A 13,390-nucleotide genomic window follows, 5' to 3' on the forward strand; every position below is an offset into this window, starting at 1 on the left:
AATTAAATTTAAAAAATAGCAAGAGAACATATTTCAGAAGATAATATATCAATAGTTGGCATATGAATCAAACAGGGATATTATGTAAAGCCCTAAATGAGCAGGAGATAAAGCTCAATCTAAGCTAGGCTTGCTCTGAACAGGGAGAGGAACAGGTGGAGAGGCTTAAGCAAAAGAAAGACAATAGGAAAGTGATGAATATTACAGAAGAATGAACAAATCCATTCATTTTTCTAGGCTCTAGAGCAAAAAATTTAAGTTTGGATATATGTGTGAGGTAGTCTGAAAAAGCAGATTAAGGCCTCATTTGATAATTACAAAAAGATGTGGGGTACAATAAGCAGATACTGTCATTTAACTATAAGAGGTGAAATCGTCCAAGGTAATAAAACTTCTTAGGAAAAGAGCCAGTACTGAATGAAATTCATTTCTCCTGATTTACAGCCAAATTGTTCTTTTACTTAGATCATGATTCTGCTCAATGTTCTCTAACTTTGCTTAATACAACTCTTGATTTTTTTTTAAGATTTTATTTATTCATGAGAGACAGAGAGAGGCAGAGGGAGAAGCAGGCTCCCCAAGGAGCAGGGAGCCTGATGCAGGACTCGATCCCAGGACCCCGGGATCATGACCTAAGCCGAAGGCAGACGCTTAACCAACTGAGCCGCCCAGGTGCCCATAAACAAACTTAACAAAAATAACCTTGTCCCTCCCCCCATTCAGTTCTTCTTAAACCTACATCCTTCACCTGAAGCATACTTTAAGATATACTTTAACATAAATTTTATTATCTTACCAACAGTCTTGATTATTGACATGAGAGGTAAGGGGGTTTCTATGAGTACAGGCCATAGATACATGACCAAGTCTTTCCTATAGCTACTAAAAGATCTGAATTCCAATAATATTTTTTAAAATTAACCTTGAGTTACCGATTAGAAAATTATTAACAGTGACCAGTAAAACAGACTTTCTGCTTACTCACAGATTGGCATTATCACTTATAATGCAGTCAAGGGTGTGTCTAAAAGCACAGGGTACAACTATGTTACTGCTTCCTCATTATAGTAAATATGAGAGGTAACTCAGCTTTCACTGGAACATAAAATGAGCTTTCATTTTTTATGTTCAATAGAAATATGTTTAAATCTTTCCCATATCTCCTAAACCTTCCAAACACCCTATCTTCCCTTCCTATCACGATAATTCCCTACATTGACAAATTTTTTCAAGAGTACACTCAACTTGTCTCCACTTCAAGTCCCTTGTTCTTATGTAGTACTTATACCTTAGTCATCTACTGAAATTCTAAGGAAACCAATGACATCTTTTCTTTTTTCTTTTTTTTAAAGATTTTATTTATTTATTTGAGAGCGAGAGAATGAGAGAGAGCGAGCACATGAAGGGGGGAGGGTCAGAGGGCGAAGCAGACTCCCTGCTAAGCAGGGAGCCCGATGCGGGACTCCAGGATCATGACCTGAGCCGAAAGCAGTCGCTTAACCAACTGAGCCACCCAGGTGCCCTCTTTTTTTTTTTTTTTTTTTTAAGATTTATTAATTTGAAAGAAAGAGCTAGAGGGAGAGGGAAAGAGAGAGACAGAGAGCACGCACGAAGGGGGGTGGGTGGGCAGAGGGAGAGGGGAAGCACAATCCCAAGTGAGCAGGGAGCCCAACGTGGGGCCCAGTCCCAGGACTCTGAGATCATGACCCAGCCAAAGGCAGACGCCTACCCCACTGAGCCACCCAGGCGCCCTGGAAAACAATGACACTTTAAACACTGGAATTAAAGGCCTATTTTTCAAATATTGGCCTTTTTGAACTCTTGAAGATGGAGGAGCTGGTGTAGAGGTCACGAGAATGATATACTCACTGAGCTCTCACTCTGTGTACTAATTAAGCTTTCAAAAATGTTCCATTTCATCCTCACATCGTATTAATTACCCCCCTTTCATTGATTAAAATTGAGACTCAAAACTACCCAAAGCCAGACAGTGAAGCCTGCACGATCCCAATGTTTGCAATTCTGGGATATTAAGTTTTGTTCCCAGTTCTCTCTCTGGCCTTTTCTCCATCTTTCTATTTCATCATCGTCTACTCATCACTGCTTCTCTTGTTTTAGATGCTCTCCTGGGCAATTTCATTTCCTTCCATGACTTTAACTACATTCTATATTCATGTTTCTCAATCTTAAAGCTTTTTATAAACAAAAAGTTTTGTGCTCTTTCTGTAGTTTACATTTTTTTAATTTTTATTTTTTTAATTAACATATAATGTATTATTTGTTTCAGGGGTACAGATATGTGATTCATCATTCTTACATTTTGAAAACAGCTTGTCTTCCCCAGATAGAACATCTAACGTTGAGTATGTTTTGTTCAAACTACACCTCCTCCTGCCTCTCAAGATCTGATACCCTCTTATGCATCACCCCGTGGCTGAGGGTCTGTATGTCTCTCAAATCAATCTTTTTCTTCTCCTCACCCCACCCCCATCTCTCCTGAGTTACAGACAAATATCACCAACTGGATAGTTCCATGCTTCTCTCCCTTGGTCCTTCAACTTAAAGTCATCCACAACTAAACTCTCCTTTCCCTTAGCAAACCTGTACTACCTACCTCTTTGGATTCTCCATTTTGGTTAAGGGTTATTACAATCCATCCTGTCTATGCTTTAATGTATTTATTTGTGAAACAGTGATATTGGCACTAAGTTCTCTGATCTCTACTAGCTCAAAAATCAACCATTAGGGGCACCTGGGTGGCTCAGTCAGTAAAGCTTCTGACTCTTGATTTAGACTCAGGTCATGAGCTCAGCCAGAGGTGGGACTCCACGCTGGGCCTGGAGCCTGCTTAACATTCTCTCTCCCTCCCTCTCTAAAAAAAATATATAAACCATTAAACAATGATTGACTATTATAGCCAAAAGCTGATGAATGCAAAATCCCACAAGATTTAATCCTCTTCCTCTTTCACAAGTCTATAAGCAGAAACAAACCCAAAACAATTTTGTGAAGCGTTTTTTTCCCACTTACAAAACAAAATTAACTTTACAAAATATTTTAATGGAATCCTTACTATAATCCCATTATTACCCCCACTCTACAAGTGAAAAAACTGGGACTCAAAGGGATTAGGTAACTTAATTAGAGTTACGTGCTAAGTGGTAGGTCTAGACCCCAAACCCTAGGACGTGAGATTTCAAATTCCATTCTTTCTATGATTGTAGAAACAAACTTCACAATAAAACGAAAACAGGTCTGTGCACAACGGCGGTCAAAGGAGCAGCACACAGCCAAATACGAAGTGGCCCAAGGCGACCTGAACTCGCTCTAGGTTGGGAGGGGCCGCCTGGCCCGACCCTTGCTCCGACGCCCCCCTCCCAGGCCTCTCCCCCCTGGAAGTCCCTCTGCGGCCTGTCCCAGGCCGGCCAGGTCCGCGGTGACGGCAGGAAAACCTCGCTCCGCGCCTCGGGGCGTGCTGGGCAGAGGCTCACGCGGCTAACCGGTGCGGCCCGGCCGGAGGCTGAGTCCTAATTGGGCCGCAGCCGCCGCGCCTTCAGCCTCCGGGACAGCCGACCCGTGGGCAAGAAGCGTACCTGGTGAAGGAGGCAGCTGAAGGGCACGCGGTCCCGGCGACCCTAAGAGGCGGGAATGACCCTGTTGGCGGGCTAGCCTCCGGGGCTAACTGCATTCACTACGTTAGGTCAACAGGAGTAACAAGGACTCTTCAAGGGAGCGGACGGACCCGAAGCCACGAGCGAAGAGCCGGGACCTGAAGCCTCGAAGGTACCAACGTGGGGGAGGGCCAGGAGGCGGAGACGCGGCCCGTGGGGGCGGGGCGCGCGGCGCGAGGAGGCGGGCACGTGGGGGCGAGCGCGAGGCGGGGCGCGGCGCGAGGCGGGGCGCGGCGCGCGGCGTGAGAGAGGGCGGGGCGCGCGTATGGGCGCCGCGGCCGCGTGACGCGTTTTCAAATCTTCAACCGCCGCAGCCCACTCGTTTGTGCTTTACCTCTTCCTCCTCCGCGCCTTGGAGTCGAATCCGGCGCCGGAAACCCGGAGGGTAGACGCGGCATCTCTTGCGTGGGTGTGGTAGTCTGCGGAAGGGGAAGAGGTGACCGTCTGATAAATCGGCCTCGTCGAGCTGTGTTTTCGTGGCCGCCCGGCGCGACACCCTCCCGAACCCAGCATGTAGGTGCCGGGCGGCTGCCATGAACTCCGGAGCCATGAGGATCCACAGCAAAGGACATTTCCAGGGTATGAAGCCCCTCCTCCGCTGCGGTCCCTTTAATCCTTTCCTCCCCTCGTGGTTCCACCATTGATTCTTTAGTTCTTCCCCTTAGGTCCCTGCTCCTTTTCTTTTCTGGCTTGTGCGTCCTTCTCTGTGGCCTGAAGGAAGGCTCCGTCCAGGGCTTTGCCTCAGAAAGGGAGAGGATCCCAGCCGGGCCCCTCGCGCTGTTCACGCTCCCGCCGCGGCCCAAAATTCCCGGAGGTTGTAAAACGAGAAAACAATGTGCGGACCCGGGACCTGGCCGGGCCTCGGACAGATGCTGAGACTCAGCACAGGCCCTTTGAGGCTGCAGCTCTGTCCTCAATTTGAAAGCAGAGGTGCTCGTGGCTTTTAGGTTCATGATTAAATTGGGTGATTGTGGGTGGGTTTTGGCCTTATTTTTAAATTTATTTTCCTTCACTCGTAAAGTTAAGGTATAGCATTTGTATTTCAAATACATCATTGCTGTTTTCAACATTATAGACAGAAACAAAAGCACGTTTCCATTTCGACTACTTTGGTAAAACATAGCTTTCAAGTGTTTTTTCTTTTTTAATATGTCTAGAATATATATGTCGTATATATATAGGAATTTTCAACGTATGAACAGATTGTGTTATGAAAGTTAATTTTTAAAGCAGTTGTTTCGATCTCAGATCTGTTTTGAAAGGAAATAATGAAGTGAATGGTGATTTGGCTCTTAAATGGACCATTTATTTCTTAATGCATAGACTATAGGAAACTAAACCTTGGAAACTTTTGAGGACTAGGTCATCATGTGTAACAGGTTTCTTGTGTAGGTAAGTGTTCAACAGAATGGCAGATGCTCCATAAATATTTCTGAGTAAATACCCCATGGAGTTTACATCGTAAGGAGGAAAATCTTTCAAAAAGGTTTTAGTTTCCACTATAATACGTAAAAACATGAACAAATACATAAATATTTACTGCAAATTCAATTATTGCCTGTGAACAATAATTATTTTACAATATAGTATCTGTTAAAACAAGTATGGTATTTTGGTTTTTTTTTTTAAGATTTTACTTGTTTGAGAGAGAGAATGAGAGAGAGCACGAGAGGGAAGAGGGTCAGAGGGAGAAGCAGACTCCCTGCAGAGCAGGGAGCCCGATGTGGGACTTGATCCAGGGACTCCAGGATCATGACCTGAGCTGAAGGCAGTCGCTTAAACAACTCAGCCACCCAGGCGCCCTGGTGTTTTGGTTTTATCCGAAGTGGTACTACAAAGAAATACATTAAAATGCTATTGAGTTTTTAATTGGTGGGATTATAAAGATTTTTTCCCCTCTGTGATATGATGATGCCTGTATAAAAAATATTTTTAGAACAGTAGAAATTTTGTCTGCATAAAATGATCTAATTCTACATTTTTTTAAACAACAGGTGGAATCCAAGTCAAAAATGAAAAAAACAGATCTTTAAAATCTATGAAAACTGATAACAAACCAGAAAAATCCAAATATAAGCCGCTCTGGGGAAAAATATTTTACATTGACTTACCTTCTGTCACCATATCTGAAAAACTGCAAAAAGACATTCAGGATCTGGGAGGGGTAAGTCAAAACTATGTACACTTTGACAAAAAAGGAAAAATTTGTAACAAGTATTTTCTAACATGTAATCATTTTAGATTATCATATTGGGAAACATAACCATATAAGCACCAAGTTTAAAACTTTTATCAACTGTTTATTATCAACTGTTTAACATCAATGAAAAACTATTTGTTTCAACCTTTTGTAGCCTAATAGGACTTCCGGGTTTCTGTGATTTTTAGTCAAGTGTAAAGTTCACAAAGTGTGAGAAATGTGACTCTCTCCTTTGTCCTGGTGGAACCTCTGATTGCCTTCTCACTGTAATGTTTGTATGTCCTCCAGATAGCAGGAACTCCTTGATAGTGGTTATTGGGGAACTATATAAATTTGTCTAGACTAGCATAACAGTAAGAATGTTATTTGCCGAACAAGGAGAACCTCTTTGAACCACAAAGAGTTAAATTACTTGGAGTGGTAACAGTCTCAACAGAATGAATGTCATTGGGGAACAGAATTTGGGTTAAGAATATTGAAAGCTCTCTTTCTTAACTTATACATTGAGTAAATGATTAAGAAATTAGAAAATTTGAGTAAAATTCTAAGATTTTTCTTACGAGTAAGGTTAACGTTGGGTAGGTTTTAGCAAGTGAGGTTAAGAATTTATTAATTTCTTTACTAATTCTTTCTATTTAAAAAGGTTTTTGCTACACTTTGAATTTGTTGAATAATCTTTGAAATAATCTGCCATTCCTAGAATAGAATTTTGCAGAAGAACATGTAACAAATTTCTCAGAGTTGTTTTTTGGTGTGATCTTCATTTATTTATTTGAAAGTGCAAGACAGCATGGGCACGGGGGGTTGGGGGCACAGAGGGGAGGGAAAAGCAGATGCAGGGCTGGAACTCAGGACCCTGGAATCATGACCTGAGCCAAAGGCAGATGCTTAAGCGGTCGAGCCACCCAGGCATCCCTTGTTATTCATTTTCTTAAAACATTGTCACATTGTCATAACAGTATATCATATCATAATGACCATATGACTGCATTCCTAAAAATCATGTTTTATAGGCCAGCCACCTTTGAATAAAGACTCCTTTCTTTTATTCATTTAGAAAGTAAGTGCTTAAGGGTCCAGAGAAGTAAAATGACTGGCCCAGTGTGGGATTAGCCTCCTAATTCCCAGACTAATATACTACTACATCGTTTTGCTCCTCTAGCAATTAATGGCTACAAAACAGTTTCACAGCTTTCTCAAATATGATGAATAACCCATTAACCTTTTATGATCTAAATCAGTGATTTCAGGGGTGCGTGGTTGGCTCAGTCAGTTAAGCATATGCCTTCGGCTCAGGTCATGATCCCAGGGTCCTGGGATCAAGCCCCGAATCCAGTCGGGCTCCCTGCTCAGCTGGGAGCCTGGTTCTCCCTCTGCCTGCTGCTCCCCCTGCTTGTGCTCGCGCGCGCTTTCTCTCTCTGTCAAATAAATAAATAAAAATCTTAAAAAAAAGTAAATCAGTGATTTTAGATTTGTATTTTTAGCAGTAGAACTCTTCAAGCAAAATCATTCAAAAGTCTAATGTATAAAGCCAGTAAAAAGGAAGCTGTTAAGGTAAAACAGCAGTTCTAGTTAGTACAGGGATGCATGCCCTGCGCCCTTTTTCTCTCATTCCCACAGCAGTTGCTGAGGCACTACAAGAAACAAGTTTTGAATTAACTTATGCATTTGATAATAGTTGGGAGACCTTTTGGTTTTATACACTTCAAATTTTTATCATAAAATGGTTTGAAGTAGACCAGTTAAGTGAAGACCATATTAAGAACATAAGTTTTCACATTTTTTCTTCGAGTTGTGGATTTTCAACTGAATATGACTTGTTAACTGTACTTCTTAATTTCTCTTTTAAAAATTTTTTTTATCAGATTATGATCCCTCCCCACACTATCTTTCCAATACTTTAGTGACGTACTGATTTCTGTTCTTACGACATTACCATCTCTATCCCTAAAATAAAAAGACTTCTTTCTGATGATCTGTTACATGAATTATAAAGGAATCTTGATCTCTAGACACTTCAGAGTTTTAGGGTTCAACTTTAAGAAATACTTCGTTAAATAGATATTCCTTGAAAAGATGATTCTTGTTACTTAATTTTTAGGATTACTTAGGCCCTTTATCATTTTGTAACTTATCTTCAGATTATAACCAGTGTTGTCTTTTTCTGTCATTGTCCACTTTGTGCATTTGTTTTCTCTACTCTTAATGAACACATACCCCATTTTCCTGGAGAGTACACTTCTGACAAATTCAACCACTGAAAACACAGCAGTGAAGTCTGACATAGGGAAATATCTTTTAATAGTGGCAAGGAGTGTAGCTGTTACAAGACCATCTAAAAAGGACATGGAACCAACCATATTTAGGTCCATATTTAAACATTCTGGGCTAAAATAAAGCATTTGGAGAAGAATAGAGATGTAAGGGTAAATGCCTTGCCATAAATGAACTTGAAGACAGAGTTACTTGTTCATTATAACCTTGAGTGACTCAAAAATATTTCAAGTTTATTCTTTAAAAGACCTAAATTCAACAATAGCTAATAAATTGAAGACCATGATGAAACTAAGTTAGTACTTCTGGGGTATGGTATTGTTTTGGTAGATTTCAAAAATGAATCTTATGTCCATCCTGCCTCTGATCTAGGTAGAGATTGCATGGATACAATTAATTGTAACACAACATGTAATATCAACAAGAGGGAGAAATTACTTCCAATTAAGAAATCTTGGAAGCTGTTGTACAGACACAATTTGAAGTCAGCTTTGAAGGATGATTATGATTTGGGCATGTGGAAATTCATCCAAAAATTACTCCACTGGCGTCTTTAATATGCTAGCACTTTTAGCTACAGGGGATGCAAAAATATATAAGATGTAGTCTACTGCTCTCAGTCTATGGGAACATCGGACACCTAAATCATTTATTGTATAGATCAGTGCTTTAACAGAAGTTAATGTAGATGTTGCCATTAAAATACATTGAAGTGGGGCGCCTGGGTGGCTCAGTTGGTTAAGCATCTGACTTTTGATCCCAGCTCAGGTCTTGATCTCACGTTTGTGAGTTCAAGCCCCACGTTGGGCTCCACACTGGGCATGGAGCCTACTTAAAAAAGAATATAGAGAAGAAAATGATTAACTTTGCCTTTAGGAATCATAGCAGAGATAGAACTTAACCTAAGTAAGTCTTGAAAGTCTAGTAGAAATATACCAGATAGAATGGACAAACTAAATAGAGGGAAGAATATATTTAAAGTTAAGTATAATTTGAGCAACTACTGATACTATAATGTGACTTGAGCTTGGGATTTAGATGGGGAGAAATAGCAAGAAACAATGTTATATCAGGGCTAAACTGTGAAGGATGTTTTATTTACTACTGAAGAATTATAACTCTTTCTATAGGAACTGGAAAACCAAAGGAAATGTGTGGTACTAGCATAAGGACATAGAGACTAATGCAACAAAATAAGAGACCCTAGAAGTAAACCATCGCATATATGGTCAGTTGATTTTCAGCAAGGGTGCTAAGACCATTCAGTGGAGAAAGGACAATCTTTACAATAGCTTATGCGAGGAAAACTGCTGAAGAATGAAGTTAGACCATTAGTGCACATCATATGCTAAAATTAATTAAAAATGGGTCAAGTTCTAAATGTAAGCTAAAACTCTTAGAGGAAAGTATAAGGAAAAGCTTCATGACATTGGATTTGGTGTTGATTCTTTGGATATGAAACCAAAGGCATAGAGAACAAATGAAAAATAGATAAATTGTACTTCATAAAAATGAAAAGGTTTTGTTCATAAATGGGTAATATCAAGAGGGTAAAAAGACAACCCACAAAATGGGAAGAAAAGATATTTGCAGATCATATATCTGATAGGGGATTAATGTCCAGAAGGAGATACCATGTCACATCTGTTAGGATGGTCAGTATCAAAAAAAAAATATGTGTTGGCAAGAATGTTTGGAATTTGGAACCCTTTTGGGTTGGTGGATTTGTAAAATGGTACAGCTGCTATGGAAAACAGAAGTTTAACCCAAAAGAATTGAGAGCAGGGCCTTGAAGAGATATTTATATACTCATGTGCATAGCAGCATTATTCACAATAGACAAAAAGTGGAAACAACCCAAATTTTCATCAACAGATCAATGGATGAACAAAATGGGTATACATACAATGGAATATTATTCAACTTGAAAAGGAATGAAATTCTTACCCTTGCTAAAACATGGATAAACCTTGAAAACACTGTGCTAAGCAAAATAACTCAGACACAAAAGGACAAATATAGTATTTAATATATATAATTCACCTATATGAATTATCTAGAATAGTTAAATTTATAGAAACAAAGTAGAACACAGATTAAAAGGGGCTAGAAAGAGGAGAAGGTGGGGATTTACATTTAATGGATAGTTTCAGCTTAGGATGATGAAAAAGTTACAGAAATGTACAGTGGTGATGGTTGCACAACATTGTAAATGTACTTCCTGTCACTGAATTGCATACTGAAAACTGGTTAAAATGATCAATTTAATATGTATTTCATCACAATTTTTAAAAAATGTTTAGGAGAGTGTGTTCGTTTTGAAAAATTGGAACCTCTGGCAATGCTAAGGCCACATATTTATGAAAATGAAGAAAGCATTTGATGTGTAAATTGTGCATTTATATCCCTGCTGGCCCTCGTAAGCATTTAAGTTGGTAATCCCTGAAATAAATAAATGTGGATATCTTATTTACTGGTTGATGAAAATACTACTTATAAAAAAGGGAAGTAATGATTTACACTTAAGGGGGCCACTGGTGTAAGCAGCAAATTCTGCTTAATGCTTAGACGGAATTCATTTGTTACATATTTTGCTTCATTTTTTCTTTATTATTCCCCTTTATGTTGTGAGATACTACAGAAACTATAGCTGTTTAAAATATTATAGAAATACTTCATTATGAAAATAGTTATGATTACTAGTATTTATTTCTACTTTAATTTTCCTGCCCTTGGATGGGAATGATCTTTGATATAACATTGACATCTGGTACTTGGGTTTATAAATTCAGGATTTAAGCAGTGGTTTTCAAACATTTTAGTAGGGAAATCATCTTCAGTCTTACACTCTGAGGGTAAGGGTCCCCTTCTTCCTGTTAAAATCTTATGGTAAGATGTTAACTGATTTTGAACTGTCCTGCCCTGTATGATAGCCATCAGGGACATGTGACTATTTAAATTTAATTAATACTGTATTGAAGAAAACTTAAAATTCACTTGCTCAGTCATATTAGTTGCCTTTGTTACATTTTAAGTGCCGAGTAGCCACATGTGGCGAGTTGCTACCATATTGGATAATGCTGATAAAGAACATTAGCCATTACATTCAGTTCTACTGGACCAGTAGTGCATTTAGAGCGTGGACTTGAATCAGAATATCTGTATTCATACTCTGTTATTTACTACTCATGTAACCTCAACCAAGTCACTTCTTTATTTAATTTTCTTTTCCACAAAATATGGATATTAGTAATACTAGTACCATGGGGTTGTTATATGCGTTAAATTAATTGGGATATATAAAGTACTTAAAAATAGTATTTAGCATATGCTGGTTGTTACCGGAATGCCCATTGTACTTCCTCAGAACTCAGATTCAGAAGAACACAGTATGAAAACCACCAGTTTTCAAAATACTGAAATGCATCAAATTGGTATTTTACACTGTACCTGAAATATGAAACAGTTTATGGTTTATATGGCTTATTTGAAAATACTTTGTTCTCCTTTAGCGAGTTGAAGAATTTCTCAGCAAAGATATCAGTTACCTTATTTCAAATAAAAAGGAAGCTAAATTTGCACAAACGTTGGGAAGAATTTCTCCTGTACCAAGTCCAGAATCTGCATATACTGCAGAAACCACTTCACCTCATCCCAGCCATGATGGAAGTTCATTTAAATCTCCAGATTCAGTAAGTCTCTTAAATGTGCTTTGAGACCTTCAGAAAGACTGTAGCCTGAGGATCTCATGATTTTCAAGAGCAGACTGGCAGCAGAGTTCACTTAGGTAGAACAATATCTACATTATGGGTGGCTTTCCAATCGATAACGTTACTGTCGTATAGAAAGGTGATTTGTCTCCTAATACTTTGGGGTCATACTCTGCTAAAATAATATTTTTTGCCTTTGGGGATGGCTTTTATTTTTAAGAGTTATTTACAACTAAAAAGTAACAGCAGATCATATTTAAAGTAGAAATGGAAACCTTTGTTTCACAGCAGGAGTAAGCAAACTATGGCATGGGCCAAGTCCAGCCTGCCTGTTTTTTACAGCCTTTGAGTTAAGCATGGTTTTTACATCTTCGAATGCTTGGGCAAAAATTGAGACTATTTTATGACAAATTAAAATTCAGATACCAGTGTCCGTAAATAAAGTTTTATTGGAACACAGCCAGACCTGTTCATTTGCATATTAACTGGTTGCTTTTCTGCTATAAAGGAAGTACTGGATAGTTAGGACAAGTACTATATGGCCTGTAGAACCTAAAACATGTGCTATCTGGCCCTTTACAGAAAAAGTTTGCCAGCCCCTGTTTTAGGTACTGGTATCACATCTCTGTTACTCCATTGACAAGTTAGAAGATACAGTGAAGGTTAAATTGGGGAGGGGGAAAAATAGAAATACAAGAAGAAAAGTCAAGGAAGGTTCATGTATTTTTTCACTTTAATGCTCTTTTGGAGGAATGAGATTATATACTAGTGACTAGTTCCAAATTAATTGTTCCTCGCAGCATTTCAATTGCTTTTCCAGTGTTGTATTTAAAATGGGAAATACCAAAATATATATATGTATATGTATATAAAATTTAGTCATATTTTCAAATCTTCATTTGAATACAAAATTAGAATCTAAACTTGTTAATTATAGACAATTTACTACAGAACTGAACTTTGTTATCATTCAGTTGTTTAGTTGCTCTATCAAAAAAAGCAAACTTTTTAATAGATGTTATTATAAAGACCCAAAGGAAATCGTTCTTTACTATACTTTATTGTGTTGATACTTACTGAGACTTGTACAAATAAATTTTGTCTATTTTAAATTTTATATTAAAATTTATAGATTTTATCAATTTATTTTAGCTATTTTATATTTTTAAGTTTTTTTCCAGTGAGGCACTGTGTTACAACTTTTTAATGTTTGAGCTCTGATTTTTTTTATAGGTGTGTTTGAGCAGAGGAAAATTATTAGTTGAAAAAGCTATCAAGGACCATGTAAGTATGAAATTTAAAAATTTACTGTATAGATTCTATTAACTCAAGTGGAAATAGAGATGTTCCTGAAATCTTCCTTTTCTCATTTTTAATAGGAAAAGTCTAAATATCAGCATGTATCTCATTTTACAAAGAACAGAATCTCCTTTTCATGAAGAAACATCTCCATCTTGTGGCCTTTTAAAATATTGCTGGAGATGTATAAAGCTTTTGGCATTTTTGTTTTTTAAATGAAATTTCTTGAAACTGTT

At 38.4% G+C, this 13,390-nt stretch overlaps 2 protein-coding genes across 7 annotated transcripts in view; one reads left to right on the plus strand and one right to left on the minus strand.

The window, feature by feature from the left end:
* The window catches only part of SLC25A40 (solute carrier family 25 member 40), a 62,838-nt gene extending 59,114 nt beyond the window's left edge, over positions 1-3,724 (minus strand). For all 3 annotated transcript variants that reach the window (XM_027573091.2, XM_027573092.1, XM_027573089.1), the window contains exon 1: positions 3,594-3,724. The gene's annotated coding sequence lies outside the window, so the exon portion shown is untranslated. The remainder of the gene's footprint in view (positions 1-3,593) is intronic.
* The window catches only part of DBF4 (DBF4 zinc finger), a 31,487-nt gene continuing 21,751 nt past the window's right edge, over positions 3,655-13,390 (plus strand). For 2 of the 4 annotated variants that reach the window (XM_027573081.1, XM_027573079.2), the window contains exons 1-4: positions 3,936-4,250; positions 5,666-5,835; positions 11,658-11,837; positions 13,089-13,139. In XM_027573081.1, coding sequence (XP_027428882.1) covers positions 4,205-4,250; positions 5,666-5,835; positions 11,658-11,837; positions 13,089-13,139 — 447 coding nt within the window. In that variant the 5' untranslated portion in view covers positions 3,936-4,204. Of the gene's footprint in view, positions 3,784-3,935; positions 4,251-5,665; positions 5,836-11,657; positions 11,838-13,088; positions 13,140-13,390 lie in introns of those variants that run through there. The other 2 variants (XM_027573080.2, XM_027573082.2) reach the window with 2 other exon arrangements.

Source organism: Zalophus californianus, chromosome 12 (assembly GCF_009762305.2).
Source record: "Zalophus californianus isolate mZalCal1 chromosome 12, mZalCal1.pri.v2, whole genome shotgun sequence".
In the NCBI taxonomy this organism is placed as follows: domain Eukaryota; kingdom Metazoa; phylum Chordata; class Mammalia; order Carnivora; family Otariidae; genus Zalophus; species Zalophus californianus.